We start from the raw sequence: 18796 nt of genomic DNA, 5'->3' as shown, positions 1-18796 counted from the left end.
ATTCAGTGCTGTGCTGTACTAATCATATCCTTTGCTTATTCCTCATTAAAACCCTGTATCTTGATAGTATGCAAAGATTGAAAGGGTTTAGATATTACCACTACTTGCATCACAGTTCATAGTTCACATTTTTTGTTTGTCACCATACCCATAAGCAAACCTGATCCTTTAATTGGTAGTACTCAAGAGGGCAGAGTAAGTAAACCAGCACTGTTAGAGGGAGCAGAAGGAGGGGGGAATATGGGGAAGTGTAGATGCATTTCCCATAAGTCATAGTCAGCCAGCTCCTCCCCCCAGTTGGCTGAAAGCCAGCATCAGGAGAGCAGAAAGCAAAGCGGCAGCGACTGAGCCGAGTCGTTACTGAAAAGTCGAACATGAAGGCACGCAAACGGAGCACCTAGATCGTGTCGATGACAGGTTATTCAGAACAAATACTTGAGAATGCAGTTCAGACTGGCATCTATTGGTATGTCTGCCCGCTACGTCGGCTCACACATACAGAGTCTGTTTTTGTGCCTGTTTGTTGCAGTGGGGTTTTCTCTATTTCCTTTCCACGTAAATTCATTGGGGTGTGGTGGTGCAGCGTCTTAAGACGGAAGTGACAGTTGAGTTGCTTCGCTGTAGATAATCTTGCGGTGCATGAAGTCTGCGTACAAGGTAGTATCATTAATAAACTCAGACAGCTTTAATGTAATTTTGATTATGTTTTGATGTTATTTTTTGCTGTATTGTTACTTGTATCTATACTTTATTGGTGTTGTCAGCAGCAAAAGCATGTAGTGTGCATGTGATTGTTTTAGTCAAGAATTTAGGCTTAATCTTTGTGTGATATGCTGTTAGTGTAATGGACAAACTGACGCAACTAATTGCAACTGTAGTGCTCTAAATGTAGTTCTCAGTTTGTGCCTTTTAAACTGCATGTAGTTTTCCTGTGTTGGTTTTACAGTCTTACCTGTTGTGCTGGTAATAACTTTTAAGGTGTGAACAGGCAGCCATGCAAATCTTTATTTCAAATTAGCCCAGGCTGTGCAGCCCAGGCATTGCCTAGGTTACTTCCTCTGACTGAAACAGAGTGCATGCACTGAGCGACAGAGTTTGCAACTGTGAAAACAAGGCCGGGGTTTAATTTCCTGTCTCATCTGCCCACCTCAAATTTCACAGTTTCAGTTCATCTGCGCTCCTAACCATGTGTGGCGCAGTAAAATATGTTAAACTTCAAACGAGCCATAATGAAGCAGATCAAATTATTTTTGCGTTTATGCATGGGTGTATATTTCCGTCGTAAACCTTTCATTCGGATCTTCAGTCAGATTTATGAGCTTTTCTGTTGTGCTCGATTACAGCAGGCAAATGGCACAGTGGAAAGTATTTGCAAAGTGCGCCATAGATGCAAACTGAAAAAATACTAAGAACGAAAAATTAAGAAAAAATGAACAAAAACAAACAACAAAATGCATTGCAACCTTTAACCTGATATGTGTTTAGTTTTCAGAATCCATTTGTTCCCCTTTTTAGGTATCCTCACTCCCACGCTCACATTAGCAGATAAAAGTCCTTTGTTACATTTTGGAGAAATGGTTTATGCTTATACAAACTTCACAACATTTCTAAAGGTCACTCTTGATGAGTCGCAGCAAGCATCTGACTAACTGAATAAATATCACGCACTGTGAGCTCTGAAGTAACGTGTTCATCAAAATCGAAAGCTCGGTTTATAAAGGTGCCAAATATGTTGCCCTCGACCAAAGACAAATTCACTAATTAATATTTAAATAATAATACTAAAAAAGTTACTTTTAACTCTCTGGTTATAGCCACACAAACAACCCAGGCATCTATAACTAAAACTAAATTGATTAACTCTTATTTAAGATTAAAGACAAAACATAAAGGCAGGAGACAGTTGATAAGGAAGATCGTTATTTATCAGCTGCTTGTGTCTCTTGCAGATTTAGAAGATAACATGGCGGTGAGACAGAGGCTCTTCAACTCAACAGCGCCTTTCACTGGACCACCAAAAGCTGACCTGAAGGGGACATATCCATCATGCTCCAATGCAGAGCAGGAGACTGAGGAGGCGCAAGACGAGGGGAAGGATGGCAAAATGGGATTTACGCAAAAGTGGTCTGCTGATAAACTCACTAAACTCCTGACACATGGAACTGCAGAACAAGTGGAAGAAATGCAGTTCAAGACCTCAACCATTGTTGCTCAGGCAGAATGTAAATATATCTTATTTTTATAGTGTATCACATCAATGAACTTTCCTGTGAGCCAATTTTACATTAACACTTTGCTCGTTTAGGTGAAACCCAGGACTCCCAAGAGTTCAGCCCGTCCTGTTACGACCGCTCCTTCCGTGCTTTCCCTAAATGCTTAACTACCAGGTAAGATCTTGGGGACATTCTCCGCATTATAAATTAAATTTCTGTTTAAGGGTCTGTGCTGAATTGTTTAAACATGCCTTAAATTCCTTTTGCTTTCTTTGAACTTCTTTTGAAGTCTTTCATCTGACCAAAACAATGTGGCGTGCCAAACAATGGCCACCATCCAGGAAGCAAGCACATCAATACTCTCCTCAAGAAAGAGTACCCATAGGAGACAGAAACGTAAGGGGAAGAGGAAGAAGCAGCAGAAGAAGAAGGACAAGCAGCGACAGAGACGTCGAATGCCTTCTGGAGTGCCTGAACAAGAAAGTGGAAGTTCTCTGATCCCGATCCTGGTGAGGTTACTATTCACATCTTTCTTGACTATGAAACTGGATTCAAAAATGTGTTAATATTTAGTATGCTGTGCTGTTGAAAGAATTTAAATCGTCTTCAACAATAGGGTCCTAATCTCTAGAAGTTCCCATGTAAACATTACCCTTCCTAAATTGTGAAAGGGAAACATTGAATTCCAACAGCCCCGCCTCTTTAGGCCTTGAATTTTTAAGCCTAGAGCAAATTTATCGGAGGATGTAAACACTATATTGTCTAAGAACTTTTTTTTTCTTCTCCTTCTTCTTGTAGGGGGACTCTTCTGTTGAAGAGAGAAGCGATCTCAGTACCTCTTGCTGTAGCAGCTTTGAAAGCTCAGAGGAAGACGACCGAAGGGCTTCTTTTTACAGCCAACAAGTTTACAACAAAGGCTCAAGCTGTTCCCCTTTGAACTGGCCAGTTTTGGGTAACCTCTCCAGTGTTCGGTCATATGAGCACAACAGCAGCTCAGACTCTCTTAGCAGTGTGGGAGACTGCTCACTGGCCCTTGCTGGGCTTAGAGGCTGTGTCAGTCAGGGGGATCCATGCTACGCAGGGCCATTTTTCAAAGAAGTGGAGAGGGAGACTAGGGAAGACGAAGACGAGTTCTCGGAAGCTGACTCTGTTAGCAATGAGGGACTCATTTTTTATCACGAAGTAAGTTCTGCTTTGCTTCAGTCTGCTTGCTTCAGTATGTTTTGATTTGAAAAGTGGCTGAACCAAACTAACCTGTTTCTCTCTTGCTGACAGAAAATTCAGCCTGTGGACTCAGAATACAAAGAAGGGAGAGAGTATGTCCTCCAGCACTTCATCAAGGAAGGCTCCTATGGTGAAGTACACAGTGCTGAAGATGTGAACAGTGGGTTCAAATTTGCTGCCAAAAAGGTAATTTACAGCATATCGATTTGTATAAAAACGGTCTTGTATAAAAGTATGTACATAATCTTAGTATTTTACGTTCCATCTTTTTCTCAAAGATTGCCCTGAAGAGGTTCAACAGTGAGGAGGTGGGTGCGTGGAGTGCCCTCAGATCTCCTCGTGTGGTGAAGCTCTTTGGAGTGGTTAGAGAGGGGCCTAATGTCGTCCTTCTGATGGAACACAAAGCTGGTAAACAATCCCACTATCTTCCCTTCACACACAGCGTATGTTGTTGATACTAACTACTCCTGTTGTCATTTAAACTCAAGAAACAGATGGAATCAATTAAGTGCACAAACATGTACAGTACATGGAACTTGAGTCGACTGAGTTCAAGTGCAGAAAAATACGGATGTGATTAGTGTTGAGATGCGGAAGTGGGTGTTTCTGGGATGCTCGAAATGACTGTTGACCTTACTCAAAGAGTGTTTGTCCAAACTGCACCAAACGTGTGACGCAAGCTCCCTTCCTGATAAACATTGATATACCTGACACATTTTCCCATTGTCATTAAATGCTGGCTTCTTTACAAGCCATAACCCAGAGGAAAAGATTAATCAGATGCTCTCTGTTGGTAAATATTACTAAGACAACAGTCTTTGTCCTGCTCTAACATTTTGTGTTATTCCAGGCTCTTTGGGCCAGCTGATAGTGGAACGTGGTCGACTGCCAGAGGATTTAAGTCTCCACTACCACTCTCAAGTTTTAACAGCGTTGGAGTACTTAGTGAAGAAAAGGGTGGTGCATCTCGATATTAAAGGTATATTATACAAATGCCATACCTTTGAAATGACTTAAATGTTAGCCTCATATTTATGATGTTTGGTGTGCCCACTTTATGACTGAACAGCCATTCAAGTCATTCATCAACACATGTGGTTATTCATGACACGTATCTTAAGAGTGAGCTTTTATAAGAAATTTAGTGTAATTTAATCAATTTACAACAGAAAATAAATCCACAAAGTGAAGTTAAGTTTTATCCACTTTTTATCTCTATATAATTTACAAATTAATAATGACTGGGACTGTTCCCGTGACTTCCTAAATATTGGTGATGTTGTCGAGTGATAAAGTATGGAATGTAAATGTTAAATCCAAAAAAGTAACAATATATCGATATTGGCACTGCCTCACAACACTTTCATTATGTATATTAACAGCTAGAGAACAATAGTAATAACAGTAAAACTAAGAAATGTGTCAGCTTGACTTTTACTTGTTGTGGTAGTGGAAAGTTGAAAAAAAGACAGAGAGAAAGTCAGATTTGTAATTAGTTCTCATCAGAGGATTTTGTGTCTATGCGCAGCTGTTGTTTGGAACACAAGTGTCATAGATACAGTCTAGATTTGATCTTCAAGCACCTGGGTTGTGAAACCAGATTACCACAGAGAAAAAGACGGGCTGGGAATTTCCCACAGTGTGACTCACTGCTGTTCTCTAGACACAGCGCATGTGCACAAAATCAGGAGAGCGAGAGAGAAAGGGAGAACGAAACGGAGTGAGGGGGGGGGATGGGACAAAGAGCAGGAAGTAGTTCGAAAGAGAAGAAGAGGAGAAAAAGTACAATGGACAGAAAGAATACAGAAGATGAAAATAAAGTGGAAAGGGTTATATAGAAGAACAAATGAAACACAAAAACAGAACAGAAACTGAGATTGAGGAAGAGCAAAAAAGACAGAGAATAGCTTAAGAGCTGACAAGACATGTTTTATGGTGTATCTCAAGCGCCATCTGCTGTCTGTAATTTCTCAGGAAAAGCTAGACAATAATACCACATATCTTCTTTATCTGCGTACGGCTTGTGACTAGTTTCCACATCCATTCCACATTAAAGAGTTTAGCACAGCAGCTGTCCCTGTGTGACTTCATATTTTCCATTCATTTGGCTCCTTTGTCTTAGACTGTTTTGTCTAAGCAGCTGCCCTGTTTCTAATTATGTCGTCTAAAAACTACACAGCGCAAGTCATGGAAATCAACCAAGCACCACTGACATCACACAGCAGCACACAGATTAATGCAATGGATTACTGACTCTACTTGTTTCTCACAGCCGACAACGTGTTGCTGTCGGACGATGGTAGAGACACCTTCCTATGTGACTTTGGACATGCCGAAAGGCTCGACAATCAGGGTCAGAGCCTCAGTAGGTCCAAAGGTAAATACTTTGTCACTGAGTAATTTGGCAAGATGTGCAATTTCTCCACTTACATGTCCGAATTCACAATTTTCTCAATGTATTTGATTACAGATCTGAAGGGCACAGAGACTCACATGGCCCCTGAAATAATAAAAGGAGAACCCCGCGGAGCTAAAGCAGATGTGTGGAGCAGCTGCTGTATGTTACTGCACATGCTCAATGGTTGTCAGCCTTGGACAAGATACTATAATTGTCGCCTTTACTTGAAGGTATTCTTCGAATACTTTATTGACAGATGTTTGTTCTTTAGAGTACTCGTATCAAGCCTTGACTGAATTCCCTTGGTTGATTGGTTACAGATTGCTAACGAGCCCCCACCTCTGAGAGAGATCCCACCTGACTGTGGCTCTCTCACTGCTGAAGTTATAAAAGCAGGACTCCAGAAGGATCCACTGAAGAGATCATCAGCTTCTGACCTCAAAGAAAAAACTGACAGAGCTCTAAGAGAAGGTAAAGTAAATCTGCACTGCATCTGGCTTGATGGTGATTTCCGCAGTGAGTTTACAGACAATTGAGTTTATTTTGCATTTATGTGGTATGGAATGCTCGGTTTAGTGACCATCAGTTGACCACATTGAGTTTAGTAATACCTGCTATACATTTCTTAATCAGTTTATCGTAGGTACATAAGTTAATTTAATTTTTATTGATTTGATTGCAGTTGGAGGACTCACCAACCCAGTGAAGGGTCCCTACTTAGAGCCCTTGCTTAACACCAACAAACCAAGTGACTCCATGCAACTCATCACCAGCAGTGCTGACTTTGAGGATGAAGAGATGCACCAAGAGTCCATGGAAAAGCTGATCACAACAGGGAGGAGGACAAAGAAACTGACTGATGAGGAAGAGGCAGACGCTGATTCTAAGAAATCGAAACGAGGCTCGCCTCATGAACCACAAATGCTGATCTCGGAGCTGAGCCACAAGAGGGACAACAAAATCACCACGGTACCTGAACTTGAGCTACGGAAGCTGGTTGGAGGTGAGGTTTTCTTTAAGCTGTATTTAATTTCACGTGTTAAGTATGGCAGATGCTTGAACTCTGTATGCTTTTGTTTTTTCGTTTGTTTGCAGATTTCTATCTGAGCAGCCTCTCCCAGCTTCATTCTGCTGAGATGCAGGAGCAGTTGTTGTCTTGCCTCAGCAGTGACCCTTACTCGAACTGGGAACCATGGGACAAAAAGGTAAATCAAAATGCAGAGCAGAAATAAAGCCAAAATATCAGGGAAAACATGTTGTTAGGCGAACAGTTTTTAAAAGAACTTCTCTGGCGGCCTATTGTTTTGGTTAACAGCAGAAATAATAGACCTACTGTTTGGTTTGTGTTCCCCTTTTTCCAGGACTCTGGCCGCTGGTCTCTGAGCCCAGGAGATGACCTCAGCTCCGGTGTCTTCTCCTACAATAGCCAGCCAGATGTGCAGGTGTTCAGTTTGGATTTCCTGGGTCACACACAGCAGCCACCACCTTGCTGTTTTGAAGGTGAGATAAAAAGCTCTTCTGTTTAATATGATACCTAATTGTATATATATTTTTTTCTCTTTGGTCATGTGCCTCACTCTGCTTTATGATTGGTCCAGGGGTGGATGTCTGCATCAGAGACTTTAGTGATAAGAAAATCCAGATCAGAGAGATGCGTCGGGTGAAGGTGGGCCATATTGCCACTGGAATCAGTGATCAGGTGAGGTATACTCACAGAATCCCACACTATTATATCCAAAAAGTATATGTTGTTTGTCCATTTAAGTAGAAAAAATAGAAGATTATACTAGTTTGACATTCATCTGTGTCTGATTTAGATCTCTGAGAGGGTTTACACACTGAAAACTGAGCACGGCCAGCAAATTGGTCACGATGAGGAGGTGCAAGAGTCCGGCCTGGAGCTCCGCTGTTTTCCAGCTCCAGACTTCAGCACTTCCTGGAGATGGAGAATCAAAGATGGCATGCTGGAAACACGATAGAGCCCTCAGCTACTTTATTCCAGCTGCAATTTCATATTAACCGCTTATCATTTCATGTTGTGCTTCGAACAAGTGTCTTTGGCTTTTGTTGATGTGTGAGGGACCATAAAACATTTGTGAGCCTCCACTTTAACAAACTGCTTTTGCCTAAAATATCGTAAATTAAAAATAAAAAAATAAAATGAAATATAAAAGAGGATTGATTTTTAGCTTTGTGTCTTGTAATGTTGCATGTGTCAATGTTTACGTTGAGTCAATAAATAGAAAACTGTGAAGTCTGTGGAAAAAAGTTTGATCTGTCTTTTTATTTCATAAAAAAAACAAGTTTGTAATACTTATAAATTGATAGTTCACATGATTTAGAAGTTACAGCTATATAGTTACTAATTATATTATTACTATTATTATAATAAATATAATGGTTTTGTATTAGGATAAAGTTGGTCTCATTTTACTTTTCAGCCTTTTAAGGTTATATCCAATATCCTTTAATTAATAATAATAATAATGACGATGATGATAAAAGAAAGGCCTTTTCTATTTGTTCCACACTGGTGGCAGCTTCCCCCTCCCCTATGTATGAATATATCAGTCAGTATGGCGACTGATGACTATGACATATTTACCAGAAACTTTGGTGCAGAGCAAGGCTAATGCCAGAGAAGACATTATTAATATCTAAAGATTATTTATCACAGTTTGATAAGCCACCATTTCTCCAAAATTATCTGAAGGCTATACTTTGGATTACTAAGCCTTGGGTTATGTTTATAAAAATGAAAAGGTTGATGTCTTAACTTGGACATTAAAAATATCAGTGTGCTTCCTGGGGTCTTACTTTGCATTAAAAATTGACACTAATGTATAATCTAACTAGCACATTGTTTGTGTTGATCTATACAAGTTCAAACACTTCTCGGGAGACTAAGTTTCTATTTGTCTCTACATTTCCAGCAACACATGCATTTTCTAAGAACAGGAAAACAGGGATCAGTTGATTTGCTGACGTAATTACAGTAGGGGGGCGTGACTGATCGCGAAAAGTCTGAGCCATATTTTATGAGATCATACTGCTGTAAGCTTTTTTAGTATAGTCAACATTCTGTGTGTGATTAACGCACAGCTACAGATAATAGTTAAAAGATTTATTTTTAATATTACAGCATACAAAGTCACTGCAAAAAGATTTCAAGGGAGACTTGAAGGAAATTTTACTCTTACAAATATGATATAGAAAAGGTGAAAACTTGAGAATATCAAAATGATTTCAGAGTTAAAAAAGAAAACAAAAACCACCAAGGCACTGACAAACAAGAAGAACGTATAAAAAGACTTTTGCTGTTTAGACAAAGTCGCAGTTTGAATAACTCACGTACAAAATACAGTACTTTGAATATGTGTAAAGTGAGGTAAGAATCTGTGAGCAATCCATTGCTTTCTGTGTCTGCAGCGTCAAACCTTCAGTAGACCAAAAGAACACCGAGAAGTAACAGAATTATTGAGTGTCATGTTAAGGTCAGAATGCTGGTCAAAATGCCCCCAAACACCATATGATTGTATGTTACACAAGATTGCAGTTCTTTTACTATCCTCTCAGAGAGATTATATGACTGTTTTTTTAACCATCTGATGATTCATGTTAAACGTAAACATAACTTTATACAGAAGAATTGGGTGCTGCACCTACTGGAAGAAGAGAAATGAACTGGGGGTTAATTAAACCCAAACTTTTATCAGAGTTCTCTTAATATATACCGTTTTCTAAATATTTCCGCAAAAATATCTCTTTAACTCCACTGAATATGACCACCTTCTTACACGTTCAGTGCCAGCAGAACATTACAGATTTACACCAGTGAACACTCACAAATACATGAGAATGTGGATTGGCTAGCATACAGACAATGATGTAAAATGGATGGAGAGAGTGAGAAGAGCAGAAAGGCAATTTCTGTGAAGAAAAAAAATAGCAAAAAACAAAACAAAACAAGGGAAACTCTTAAGTTGATCAAAACATTGCTCATAATATCATTTAAGGTAGAAAACAGAATGCAGTGACTTGTGTACCAAGTAAAAAATAAATTAATTAAAATGCATTCCTTGTTCAAGTCTTGACAACCTCTCCCCATCCTTCAATTTTGTGCACGTAATCCTGCACAGCTCGCTTCCCCAGTGGCATAGGCATCTTGAGTGCAACAGCGCTATTAGTCCAACTCCCAATTCTTACATATGAATAAGAGGCAGAAATGAAGAACAATTAATTCAAGATAAGTTCTTCCTGTTGAGTGTATTTCTTTCTGCATTCTTCTTCCTCCTGTGCCATTTCCCTCAATTGTAATTCTTGCTGTCTTTCTCCTCTCTGCTCTTCATGCTTCCCCTCACATCTTGCGAATGACAAGAACAGTGGTAAGGACTCCTGCCAAGAAAACTCCAACCGTCTGCCATGTTGGTGTGCCAAAGTAGGAGCGAATACCCTCCTAAAAATGCCGAAGACAGGAAATTTAATATGGACACATTGATTATTGCTAAAAAATTAGGTTTATTAGTTTGCTCCTTACCCAGCCACCTTGCTCCCTGATCCAGTTGATCACATGCTCCCGGAGATAGTCTATGGTCCAACTGATAATGGTTCTGATAATATCAGGAATCTGAGTTACAAGAGCCTGTAAAGGTGTAAAGAGAAAATCTTTAGATTTTTTTTAATTCAATAATACATGCCTTACTTTTGTTATTTATTAATTTTAAAATACCAAACATAGCAGTTTCACGTACTTTGATAACGAGTCGGCATGCAAAGTAGAACAGTGCAACCACCCTGCCCCAGTTAAATATTCCATCTGAAAAGATCTCATAGGCCACTCTCATAAAAACCTCTCTTGTGGGACAAAGCGAAGAGTCATTTATCATTCTAGGGAAAAAGATTGAAGATTGGTAAGCAAATAATTTAGTGATTACAGTTATAGTTGAACAAGCTTGCATATCATAATACTCCACGCCTTTAAAGTTGCCTGAAGAGGCACACAGACAAGTTACCAACCTTTGGAGCTCTACATTTCCATCCAGATCGTCTCCAATCTGCTGCAGGCACTGAGCAAGCTTCTTATGTTTTGGGTCAGTCAGCTGGCTTCCACCAAGCTGTTCTCTCGTCACTGCACTATTGCCATCTCTTTGCCTCTGAACTCGCTCATAGATGAAACTATACAGCACAAATACACAACAGTAAGCCATCTTACACTTTCTCTAGTTCAACAGCAAGAAACCAAAGTGAAGGGGTTAAGATGACCTGGTTACCTAAGCTGGTTATCATCATTGACCCTTGGCACATTAGCACTTTCAAAATGGACTGTTACTTATATATAGCACTTTACTACTCTTTGAGCGTTGAATGTGTTTTCTTACAACAAGCCTTGTTCACATATGATACATATTTTCTCTGTGCCAAAGCACTTTTAACCCAGCATTAGGACACTAGCACTCTGACGGATGTGTCAAGGTCAACATGAGATTCACTATTTATGTTGACATGCAACCTAGAAGATCAAACAAACAACCTTGCAATTGGTAGGTAACAGCTCTTCCTTCTGAAACAAGTCAACAAAGACACTCAAACTCCTTACACCTAACCCCTTATATCAAGTTGATTTCCTTCACAAAAATGATATATTCCACATATAACTGCTACCCAAGAGTGTAGTGTGTACTCACTCCTGTAACAAAAAAGTTCCGACTTCCAGTATCTGATCTCCGGAATTCCCTGAAAGACAAAGGTAGACACTCATTAGATGACTCAAATGCTGATAAATAAGCATTGCGCCAAATTATTATGAGATCACTTTAGATGACAGAAAAATTATACGTCAATTCTCAGTTTCATCGTAGGTATTTTATTTCCGTAACAATTAGTTTAAACACGTTTTTAAAACTATTGTTTTTGTAAATTATTTATATCTCCTGTTCAACTCAACTATAGACACCTGTTTGTCCGTAATATATACAAAGGCAATACATCAAATCTGGTGTTAGTTATTTAGTTGATAGTATTAATTTAAGTTAATTCGCGTTAAACACTGTCGTAACTGAGGAAATTTGCCATTTTTTTAATGTCAAAAGGATGCCGTTTCCAAATGTGTACGTTTCGCTTTTGGTCAAACGCGTTTGCTTACTCTTTGTAATGCGAACATCTACACAACGCAGTGCTAACGCAAAGCTAACGTTTAGCTACTTTTGCTAAGCTAAGCTCTATCCATGTTAACGATACACTTAGCAAGCAATAAAGCGGCAAACTAAATGTTAACTGTTAAAGCGCCACATTATCTGTGTCTATCGGACTCCCACCGACACTGTCAGAGTCGAAATATATGTTTTTTATTTGTTGACGATAGCTGCTACTACCTTGATCGCCTCCTCCTGGGTGTGATGCCATCTTGTTTTCTGTTTGGGTCGTTTCTGGTTCCCGTGCAATCACGTGATAACAGTTATTTGTTCGTACCAGTGGGCGGCACTTGCCACCCTCACTTTTTCACCCTCTAGTTTAATTTACAAATGTACAAATAGAACTATAGGCAACAGAAATAAGGAAAAACTATAATGTCCCCTACCGCACGTAAAGTGGTACAATAACCCTGTAATTTTAGTCCAAAAAAAAGTCTGTTATATCTTTTTTTAGCCTCGCCTAAATGAACGTCATTTCCCGTACCTCGGTGTCTTCCGTCCGTCGCGCGCATACACAGGCCTCTTTACGACTCGGCTGGCAAAGATGGCGGATGCACAAGTATGTTCGGCAAAACGGCGTGGTGACTTTAAATCGACATATTTACACTTTAATAAACCTTTTACTCATCTAGAATTAAGTATATACCACTATAGTGTTCTTATATTTGTTCCTGAGTCACTTCAAACTACATTTACGCGCTTATAGTCAACATTTTTTGCTCCTCTGTACTCCCTCGTGCAGCGCCCAAGTAGCCGGAATGGTAGCTTGGTTAGCTTAGCGTGCTATTACTTACCATTCCCTATTGATACGGCTTCCACTCTTTGCATGTTGTGCGTGTTAAGTCTTAGCGTTTAGGCACGTCTTCTGTAACTTGTTAGGCTGCATGTCATATTAACCAAAAGTGAACATAGTTTTTAGTGAGAGGAAGTAAGTCTTAAGTCGACTAACGAGCGGCGGCGTGTGAGAGAAATGCGGGGTGAAGTTGATGTGATTTCTATTTCAAAGCTTTAACTCGCTGATCTGTATTTCTGACCAGACCGAGAGATCCTATCAGAAGCAGCCTACCATCTTCCAGAACAAAAAGCGTGTTCTGATCACAGATGGTGGCAAGGAGACCAAGGAAAAGCTTCCTCGCTACCACAAGAGTGTTGGGCTGGGCTTCAAAACACCAAGAGAGGTAAATGAATCAATTCAAGGCATTTTTCAAACGTTTAAATACAAACAAGTATTGGGTTGTAAGCTGCAGATGATGTTTTTCTCACGATGGTCTTCCAAGCCTGCAAGGTTCTGACGACAATGCCTTTTGGCAACACTGATGCAAACTTGTGATTATGATTTCATGTTAGATTTGATAGTCTTATCGCTCATTCATATACTGTAACATGTTTGTTTTTCTCCAGGCTATTGAAGGCACCTACATTGACAAGAAATGCCCCTTCACTGGAAATGTTTCCATCCGTGGCCGTATTCTCTCTGGTCAGTTGAATGTCTTGTAGCACAGACAAGTGTTTTTACAGACGTCCTAAACTTAACTTTATTTTAAATGAAGCCAGAACAGTGTAATTTACTACAAACCTCATGTCTTCCTTTTTTGTCACTGTCCTGCAAATGATGCTTATCTCACGATGGTCTTCCAAGCCCTTTGGGTTCTGACGACAATGCCTAATGGCAACACTGATGTAGTCTAGTGACAAAAGTACTAAGAGGAGTTTTCTAAATCTATCCAGTGCCATTTTATGACTATAGAAAGTGGTATAACACAAAATGCTGTCCATTGTCTGTCTGAAGGTGTGGTGACCAAAATGAAGATGCAGAGGACCATTGTCATCAGACGTGACTACCTGCATTACATCCGCAAGTACAACCGCTTTGAGAAGAGGCACAAGAACCTCTCGGTCCATCTGTCACCTTGCTTCAGGTATAGCACCTCACATATGTTTTGTTCAATAACCTTTACTTAATAACCGTGTTCCTTCAAAGCATCTTGTTTTGCTGCATATGATGTTTTTTCTCACGATGGTCTTCCAAGCTCAGGAAGCTCTGACGACACTGCCTTTGGCAAAAACTGATGCAGCTTTGCTTCAGTATGACAACATTTTCTGTAAAATTATTTTTGGACATGCATACCCATCTTAAATTCCCCTTTGTTTCTTTGTTTTGTCTTCTGCAGAGACGTCACAGTTGGAGACATTGTGACTGTCGGGGAGTGCCGACCCCTCAGCAAGACAGTGAGATTTAACGTCCTCAAAGTGACTAAGGCCGCTGGAGCCAAGAAGCAGTTCCAGAAGTTTTAGATGTGACTTTGAGCGCGATGTCTGCCGTCGGCTAATTTGTCTCACTTTGAAATAAATAAAGAAAATCTTGGCTAAATTTCCCGGAGCAGACTGAAATATAAAACATTTTTGTGTGGCTTTATTTCCAGTAGTTTGAGCATAATAAAGAGACAGCACTCTACGTATTACTGGTCACTGTAACAATATTATTGATGCATTTATGAAGTACTCGTATGAAAATTAAGTATTTTAATTTTGGGTACTCTGGTACCTGGTCTAAAAGTCTATAAAATCTGGAAATAAGTTCTGGTTCTAGAATTATTTAAATACAAACCTGGATGAGCAGCAACAAATAACATACTGTGAGTGTGCAAAAACAAAAGAAAAATGCAGAAGCAGTGAGTGAAAATACATCAAGATTCAACCGCGTGTTTCTAAATGGTTCACCTTTAAAAACAGCACAATGAACTGCAGTGACTGCATACAAAGACTATCAGTCTTTTTATTGGGGACGAGTTTGGGCCCACTTTCTTACTGCTTTAGTGAGGGTTGCTCTGCACAGCATTTTAATCGTGTGGACTTGGCTAATACAACATCTTGATTCTTGTCTTTTCAGCTATTGTAAGTTTGTTGCTGTGCTTGGGATCATTATACTTTTGCATGACCAGGTTTGAACCAAGCTTTATCGGTCAAACAGATGGCCTCACATTTGGCTCTACAAGATTTAAAGAGCATTGTTCCCAAGTCCGAGGAACAATTGCTCCCAGATTGTTAACAATTTATCTCCTTAACATTGTTTTAACACCTGAATGCTGCAGCAAACTGCCAAGAGTGGGATATAAAATAGAACAGATTATTAATCGCATGGTGTAATATGTTTTGTAGTTCATTTGGACTATAGTTTGAGGTCATTTAAGCCCTGCTACAGAAAACATTTCTTTTACATCTTCATAAATTAAACCTTAGAAATGAAAGAGAGTGTACTTTGTTTTTCTCAAAACTACAAAAAGACAAAATAATGCAAACAAGGTGAGGCTTTGGAAGGTTTAAACATAGTTGAAGTTGAGTAGATAAAGTTGAATCTATATTTTCGTATTTGGTGCTTTAGTTCACTTACCAGCTTTATTGGTCTTTCTCAGGGTGGCTGCTCTACTGTTTTAATAAAATAAATCCTAGATATTGTCCCTACAAGGTACATTACTGCAGCTGGCAGGTGTTTCTAGTAGCCTACAAATGCTTTTAGTGATAAATTGTAAATCATTCTACCTTCAATAACTCGAGTGTCCTAAGGCTGAAAGAGTTATTTCCTAACTGAAGTCTAGTTAAAGCAGCATGGCAATGATGGGACATTTAGCTTTATAAGTATTTTTTTTTTTAATTAGTCTGTAAAAATCATTAAATCCATGCAGTTGCTAGACATGGCACTAAAAGCACAAAAGAGATTATGAAATGACTACTGGACCAATGAGATGGAAGATGCAAATGAACCTCTTCAACCTCACTTTTCCACATGAGAGTCTTGAGAGTCTAAAAAAACAATTAGTTTTGTGCACAAAAAACAAACAAAATAAAACACATAGTGTCTCACTCAAACACTGGGTCATGCTGTAGCATGTATTCATAATTATATTTTAAGCAATCAAAATGCATCAACCTGTTCCTAATCTCCCTATTATCACCAGCAGGGGGCAATAGATAGCTGTTTGAATCTATTCACTCTTGACTCTAACATATGTGGTAAATGGATCAGCCATCAGATTTTGTCCGATTGCAATCATTCATGAGACAAATGACAATACTTGCTTTGTAAATAAAAATTATGTTAATAGAATTTTTAAATAATAAAATATAATAATAAGAAGAAAACAATAGATAGAATATACTTTATTGATCTCACAAAATAGTACAATACAATAAATAAACAACAAAGTAAAAGTGGCAACAGTGGAAAAAAAAATAAAACAAAGAAAAGTACAAATGAATTATGAATATGCATAAAATATGCATTTTCATCTCTCACAGAAAGAAGAGTTACATAATAATATATAAAATAATATTGGATTACTGTTGAATAACATTAATGTCTATTTCAGTGATTCCAAAGGTGTGATTCAGGGCCTCCTGTTGGGCCCTTAAGGTACTGCAGGTGGGCAGCAGCAATAACAGAAATTCAGTTTGAATTTAATCTGTATGTATGTACAATTAAACATAATGGTATTAGTTATACTTAAAAAAACAAACAAACAAATCAAAACAAACCATAATGTAATTAAATGTAAAATTAATGCATGAATTAATAATGATAATAAATAAAATACATTACATTGATTTTTTTCAAATCATATCTCTTGGATATGTAAAATCACACTTGCATAATGCTGCAGCCACAATATGACCTCATTATTTTGTACTTTTAAGGCCCAAAGATGCTCAGTGTGTCTGAGATTCAGAAAAATACACAACAAGTGTGCTTCTCAGCTGATTCATTTGCATTTGTCCTTATTTCTGCTTGAGAAGCTGACAGCTCTTCTGTGTGGGAATCAGTCAGCCCCCCCACCCCCTTCACCGTCTGCTAGCTGAGTGCCGTGACAGAGGAGTCACTATTAACATAATGTCGCAGTACATGCTTTTTTTCTCAGTGCTCTAGTGATTGTGGGACATATGGTGATGATGTGAAAAATAAAAGTGGTTAATGTGAGCTCAGCCATGTAAGTCGTCCTGTCATTTAATGATTAGCAGACTGAGCAGCTGTTCTTCTGAAGCTTTGCTATGGAAAAACAAATATTTCCCTCAATTACAGTTTTTACTTTTGTTTTTGCTGTAATAATAATAATGTAGCTCTCCACCCATGCTGCAGTGTTTACCTAAACAGCAGTGTCCCAGCTTCAAACCACAAATTGTCCTCTGTACCGGGGCTTTCCCAGCTCTTTCTCTTCTTCGTTGCCGACTCTACGGGAGGGTGGGAGGGCTTGCAGGATGTTCTCGGAATAACAGGCTCTCTCACAAGCAGACACCCCAGGGAGCATGATGGCCCTGAAGGACCCCCAGCCCACATGAGTGCAAGCATGCTCCCAAGGAGTGTTTGTCTGAGGGCAGAGGTCTGATCCCTTAAGAAGTCTGAGCAACCATAATAAACCAAAACTGACTGTCAAAACTGTGATGGATATGTACGGGTAGATAAGCCTGGCGATGTTGCTGTTGTTGTGCATAGATCCAGAAAGCTAAGATAAACTGTGCTAATCATTTAAGCTAAAGAGTTTTTCAAAACGTCTGACGCACAAGATGCAGACATACATTTCTTTGTGCCATTGTTCTGTGTATTTACTTCCACGCAAGTCTGATCGCTGAATTCAAAAACAGCAACAACAAAAAAAAAAAACTGTATTGATTTGCATTTTCATCCTCACTTCTTGAAACACAAGCCCTGCAATTCAGGGCTCAGCTTTGAGATGGAGAAACCAGTCACGCTTCTGCTAAACTAATTTCAAGTTTCCATTTGGAGGCATCACAAAAAGTGAAGATAGATTCTGTGTAGTGGGATTTAGTAGAGCATCCATCACTGGTGGCTTACTCGGGCCCTCTGTGCATATGAAACAAATGTATTCTGTAAAGAGCCTTTTTCTTAGCACACTCATATAAAAGGGGTCTCAGCACGCTAATATCTGCAAACAGCAGTATTGCAACATGTTCTTCTGTTCAATAGTACTCTTTAAACATTGTTATCTATATATTTTCTGGCCATGACAGTAGACACACAGCCAGGTCACTTCACATTCCTCCAGTCTGCCAACATGTTTACCCAGAGTCATGGAGCATGCTTGCAGCCATGCTTACTTGTGTACCTAATGGTAGGGATGTTAACTTTAAGGGTCATCCCAGTGAGGGTAATCAAACAATCAAAACAGAGACCTTCTGGTGAGCCAGCAGGAGGTTGCAAAGTCACCGAAGCTGGAGCCTGATCATGGGCTGTTTGGAGGCTGTCAGCGGCATCAGACCTGATGGACTGAGCAGATGCAGACACTGATTTGTGTAATACAGAGTAGCCTGGGCTTTAACAGATAAAGCCTTTCACTCTGTGGTCTGTACTACAGACAAAATAACAGACTGCTCAACACAAAGGTAAGCTTGTTTCCCGAATCTCAAAAAAATCACCTCTAAATTTAAGTCTACCTTATGAGGGATAAATTTATTATATTGCTACAGATTTTTTTTCTTCTACTGCAATATAATACAGAACCATTAAACCCACCACTTCCCTGTGGCTGCCTGCTAGGTTGCACAACACAAACACTATAGACTCCACTACAGGTCAACATGGGGTCACCCTCCACATCTGGCCATTCCATTATATTTTTGAACGGACAAAAAGAGTCCAAAGGCGTATTATTATGACACGATTCTCGGCCACAAACAAAGTGCCATGCGGTCAGGCTGCACACTGCAGTCATATATATTAAATATGGGTTTGGATGGCCTTCGGTTAAAGCCAGTGAAAG

General features: G+C 39.3%; 3 protein-coding genes and 3 non-coding genes across 7 annotated transcripts; 5 read left to right on the top strand and 1 right to left on the bottom strand.

Moving 5' to 3' along the window:
• Positions 1-314: 314 nt before the first annotated feature.
• map3k14a (mitogen-activated protein kinase kinase kinase 14a) lies at positions 315-8103 on the top strand. Its single transcript, XM_006798202.3, has 16 exons — positions 315-466; positions 1950-2222; positions 2306-2387; positions 2503-2722; positions 3012-3395; positions 3489-3623; positions 3716-3845; positions 4288-4416; positions 5710-5814; positions 5908-6065; positions 6156-6306; positions 6518-6838; positions 6931-7040; positions 7197-7335; positions 7434-7534; positions 7653-8103. The coding sequence occupies exons 1-16, from the start codon at positions 442-444 to the stop codon at positions 7812-7814; spliced, it is 2625 nt and encodes an 874-aa protein (XP_006798265.2). The 5' UTR covers positions 315-441; the 3' UTR covers positions 7815-8103.
• Positions 8104-8946: 843 nt separating this feature from the next.
• On the bottom strand, positions 8947-12414 carry LOC102798456 (apoptosis regulator BAX-like). Of its 2 annotated transcripts, XM_006798200.3 has the most exons (6): positions 12207-12414; positions 11520-11568; positions 10852-11010; positions 10587-10722; positions 10373-10477; positions 8947-10291 (listed from the first exon to the last, which is right to left on the bottom strand). In XM_006798200.3, the coding sequence occupies exons 1-6, from the start codon at positions 12235-12237 to the stop codon at positions 10193-10195; spliced, it is 579 nt and encodes a 192-aa protein (XP_006798263.1). In that variant the 5' UTR covers positions 12238-12414; the 3' UTR covers positions 8947-10192. The 2 variants fall into 2 exon arrangements, with proteins under 2 accessions (XP_006798263.1, XP_087696072.1); XM_087839946.1 differs by lacking the exon at positions 12207-12414 and having other exon boundaries at positions 11520-11623.
• A 50-nt stretch (positions 12415-12464) lies between these two features.
• rps11 (ribosomal protein S11) lies at positions 12465-14424 on the top strand. Its single transcript, XM_006798201.3, has 5 exons — positions 12465-12585; positions 13064-13204; positions 13428-13503; positions 13816-13945; positions 14198-14424. Exons 1-5 carry the CDS (start codon positions 12571-12573, stop codon positions 14319-14321), a joined length of 486 nt encoding a protein of 161 aa, XP_006798264.1. The 5' UTR covers positions 12465-12570; the 3' UTR covers positions 14322-14424.
• LOC118454749 (small nucleolar RNA SNORD35) lies at positions 13269-13352 on the top strand. The gene has a single exon (XR_004843880.1). It is a non-coding gene; the product is annotated as a small nucleolar RNA SNORD35 (small nucleolar RNA).
• On the top strand, positions 13631-13714 carry LOC118454752 (small nucleolar RNA SNORD35). Its single transcript, XR_004843884.1, has one exon. It is a non-coding gene; the product is annotated as a small nucleolar RNA SNORD35 (small nucleolar RNA).
• Positions 14021-14105, top strand: LOC118454751 (small nucleolar RNA SNORD35). The gene has a single exon (XR_004843883.1). It is a non-coding gene; the product is annotated as a small nucleolar RNA SNORD35 (small nucleolar RNA).
• Positions 14425-18796: the final 4372 nt, after the last annotated feature.

The sequence above is a fragment of the Neolamprologus brichardi genome, chromosome 4 (genome assembly GCF_056152115.1).
Source record: "Neolamprologus brichardi isolate AB-2024 chromosome 4, ASM5615211v1, whole genome shotgun sequence".
Classification (NCBI taxonomy): Eukaryota; Metazoa; Chordata; class Actinopteri; order Cichliformes; family Cichlidae; genus Neolamprologus; species Neolamprologus brichardi.
This window is presented reverse-complemented; position numbering and strand designations above follow the sequence as displayed.

Bases quoted from the DNA above. Each gene is read 5' to 3' on its own strand.
- map3k14a (XM_006798202.3), top strand. From the start codon at position 442: ATGCAGTTCAGACTGGCATCTATTG. The intron at 2,223-2,305 runs GTAAATATATCT...TTGCTCGTTTAG, and splicing joins CATTGTTGCTCAGGCAGAAT to GTGAAACCCAGGACTCCCAA. The intron at 3,624-3,715 runs GTAATTTACAGC...TTTTTCTCAAAG, and splicing joins TCAAATTTGCTGCCAAAAAG to ATTGCCCTGAAGAGGTTCAA.
- LOC102798456 (XM_087839946.1), bottom strand. From the start codon at position 11,623: ATGCTTATTTATCAGCATTTGAGTCATCTAATGAGTGTCTACCTTTGT. The intron at 11,011-11,519 runs GTGAGTACACAC...TGTGCTGTATAG, and splicing joins GGAACTTTTTTGTTACAGGA to TTTCATCTATGAGCGAGTTC. The intron at 10,723-10,851 runs GTTGGTAACTTG...CTTTTTCCCTAG, and splicing joins GGAAATGTAGAGCTCCAAAG to AATGATAAATGACTCTTCGC.
- rps11 (XM_006798201.3), top strand. The intron at 13,205-13,427 runs GTAAATGAATCA...GTTTTTCTCCAG, and splicing joins GCTTCAAAACACCAAGAGAG to GCTATTGAAGGCACCTACAT. The intron at 13,946-14,197 runs GTATAGCACCTC...TGTCTTCTGCAG, and splicing joins CATCTGTCACCTTGCTTCAG to AGACGTCACAGTTGGAGACA.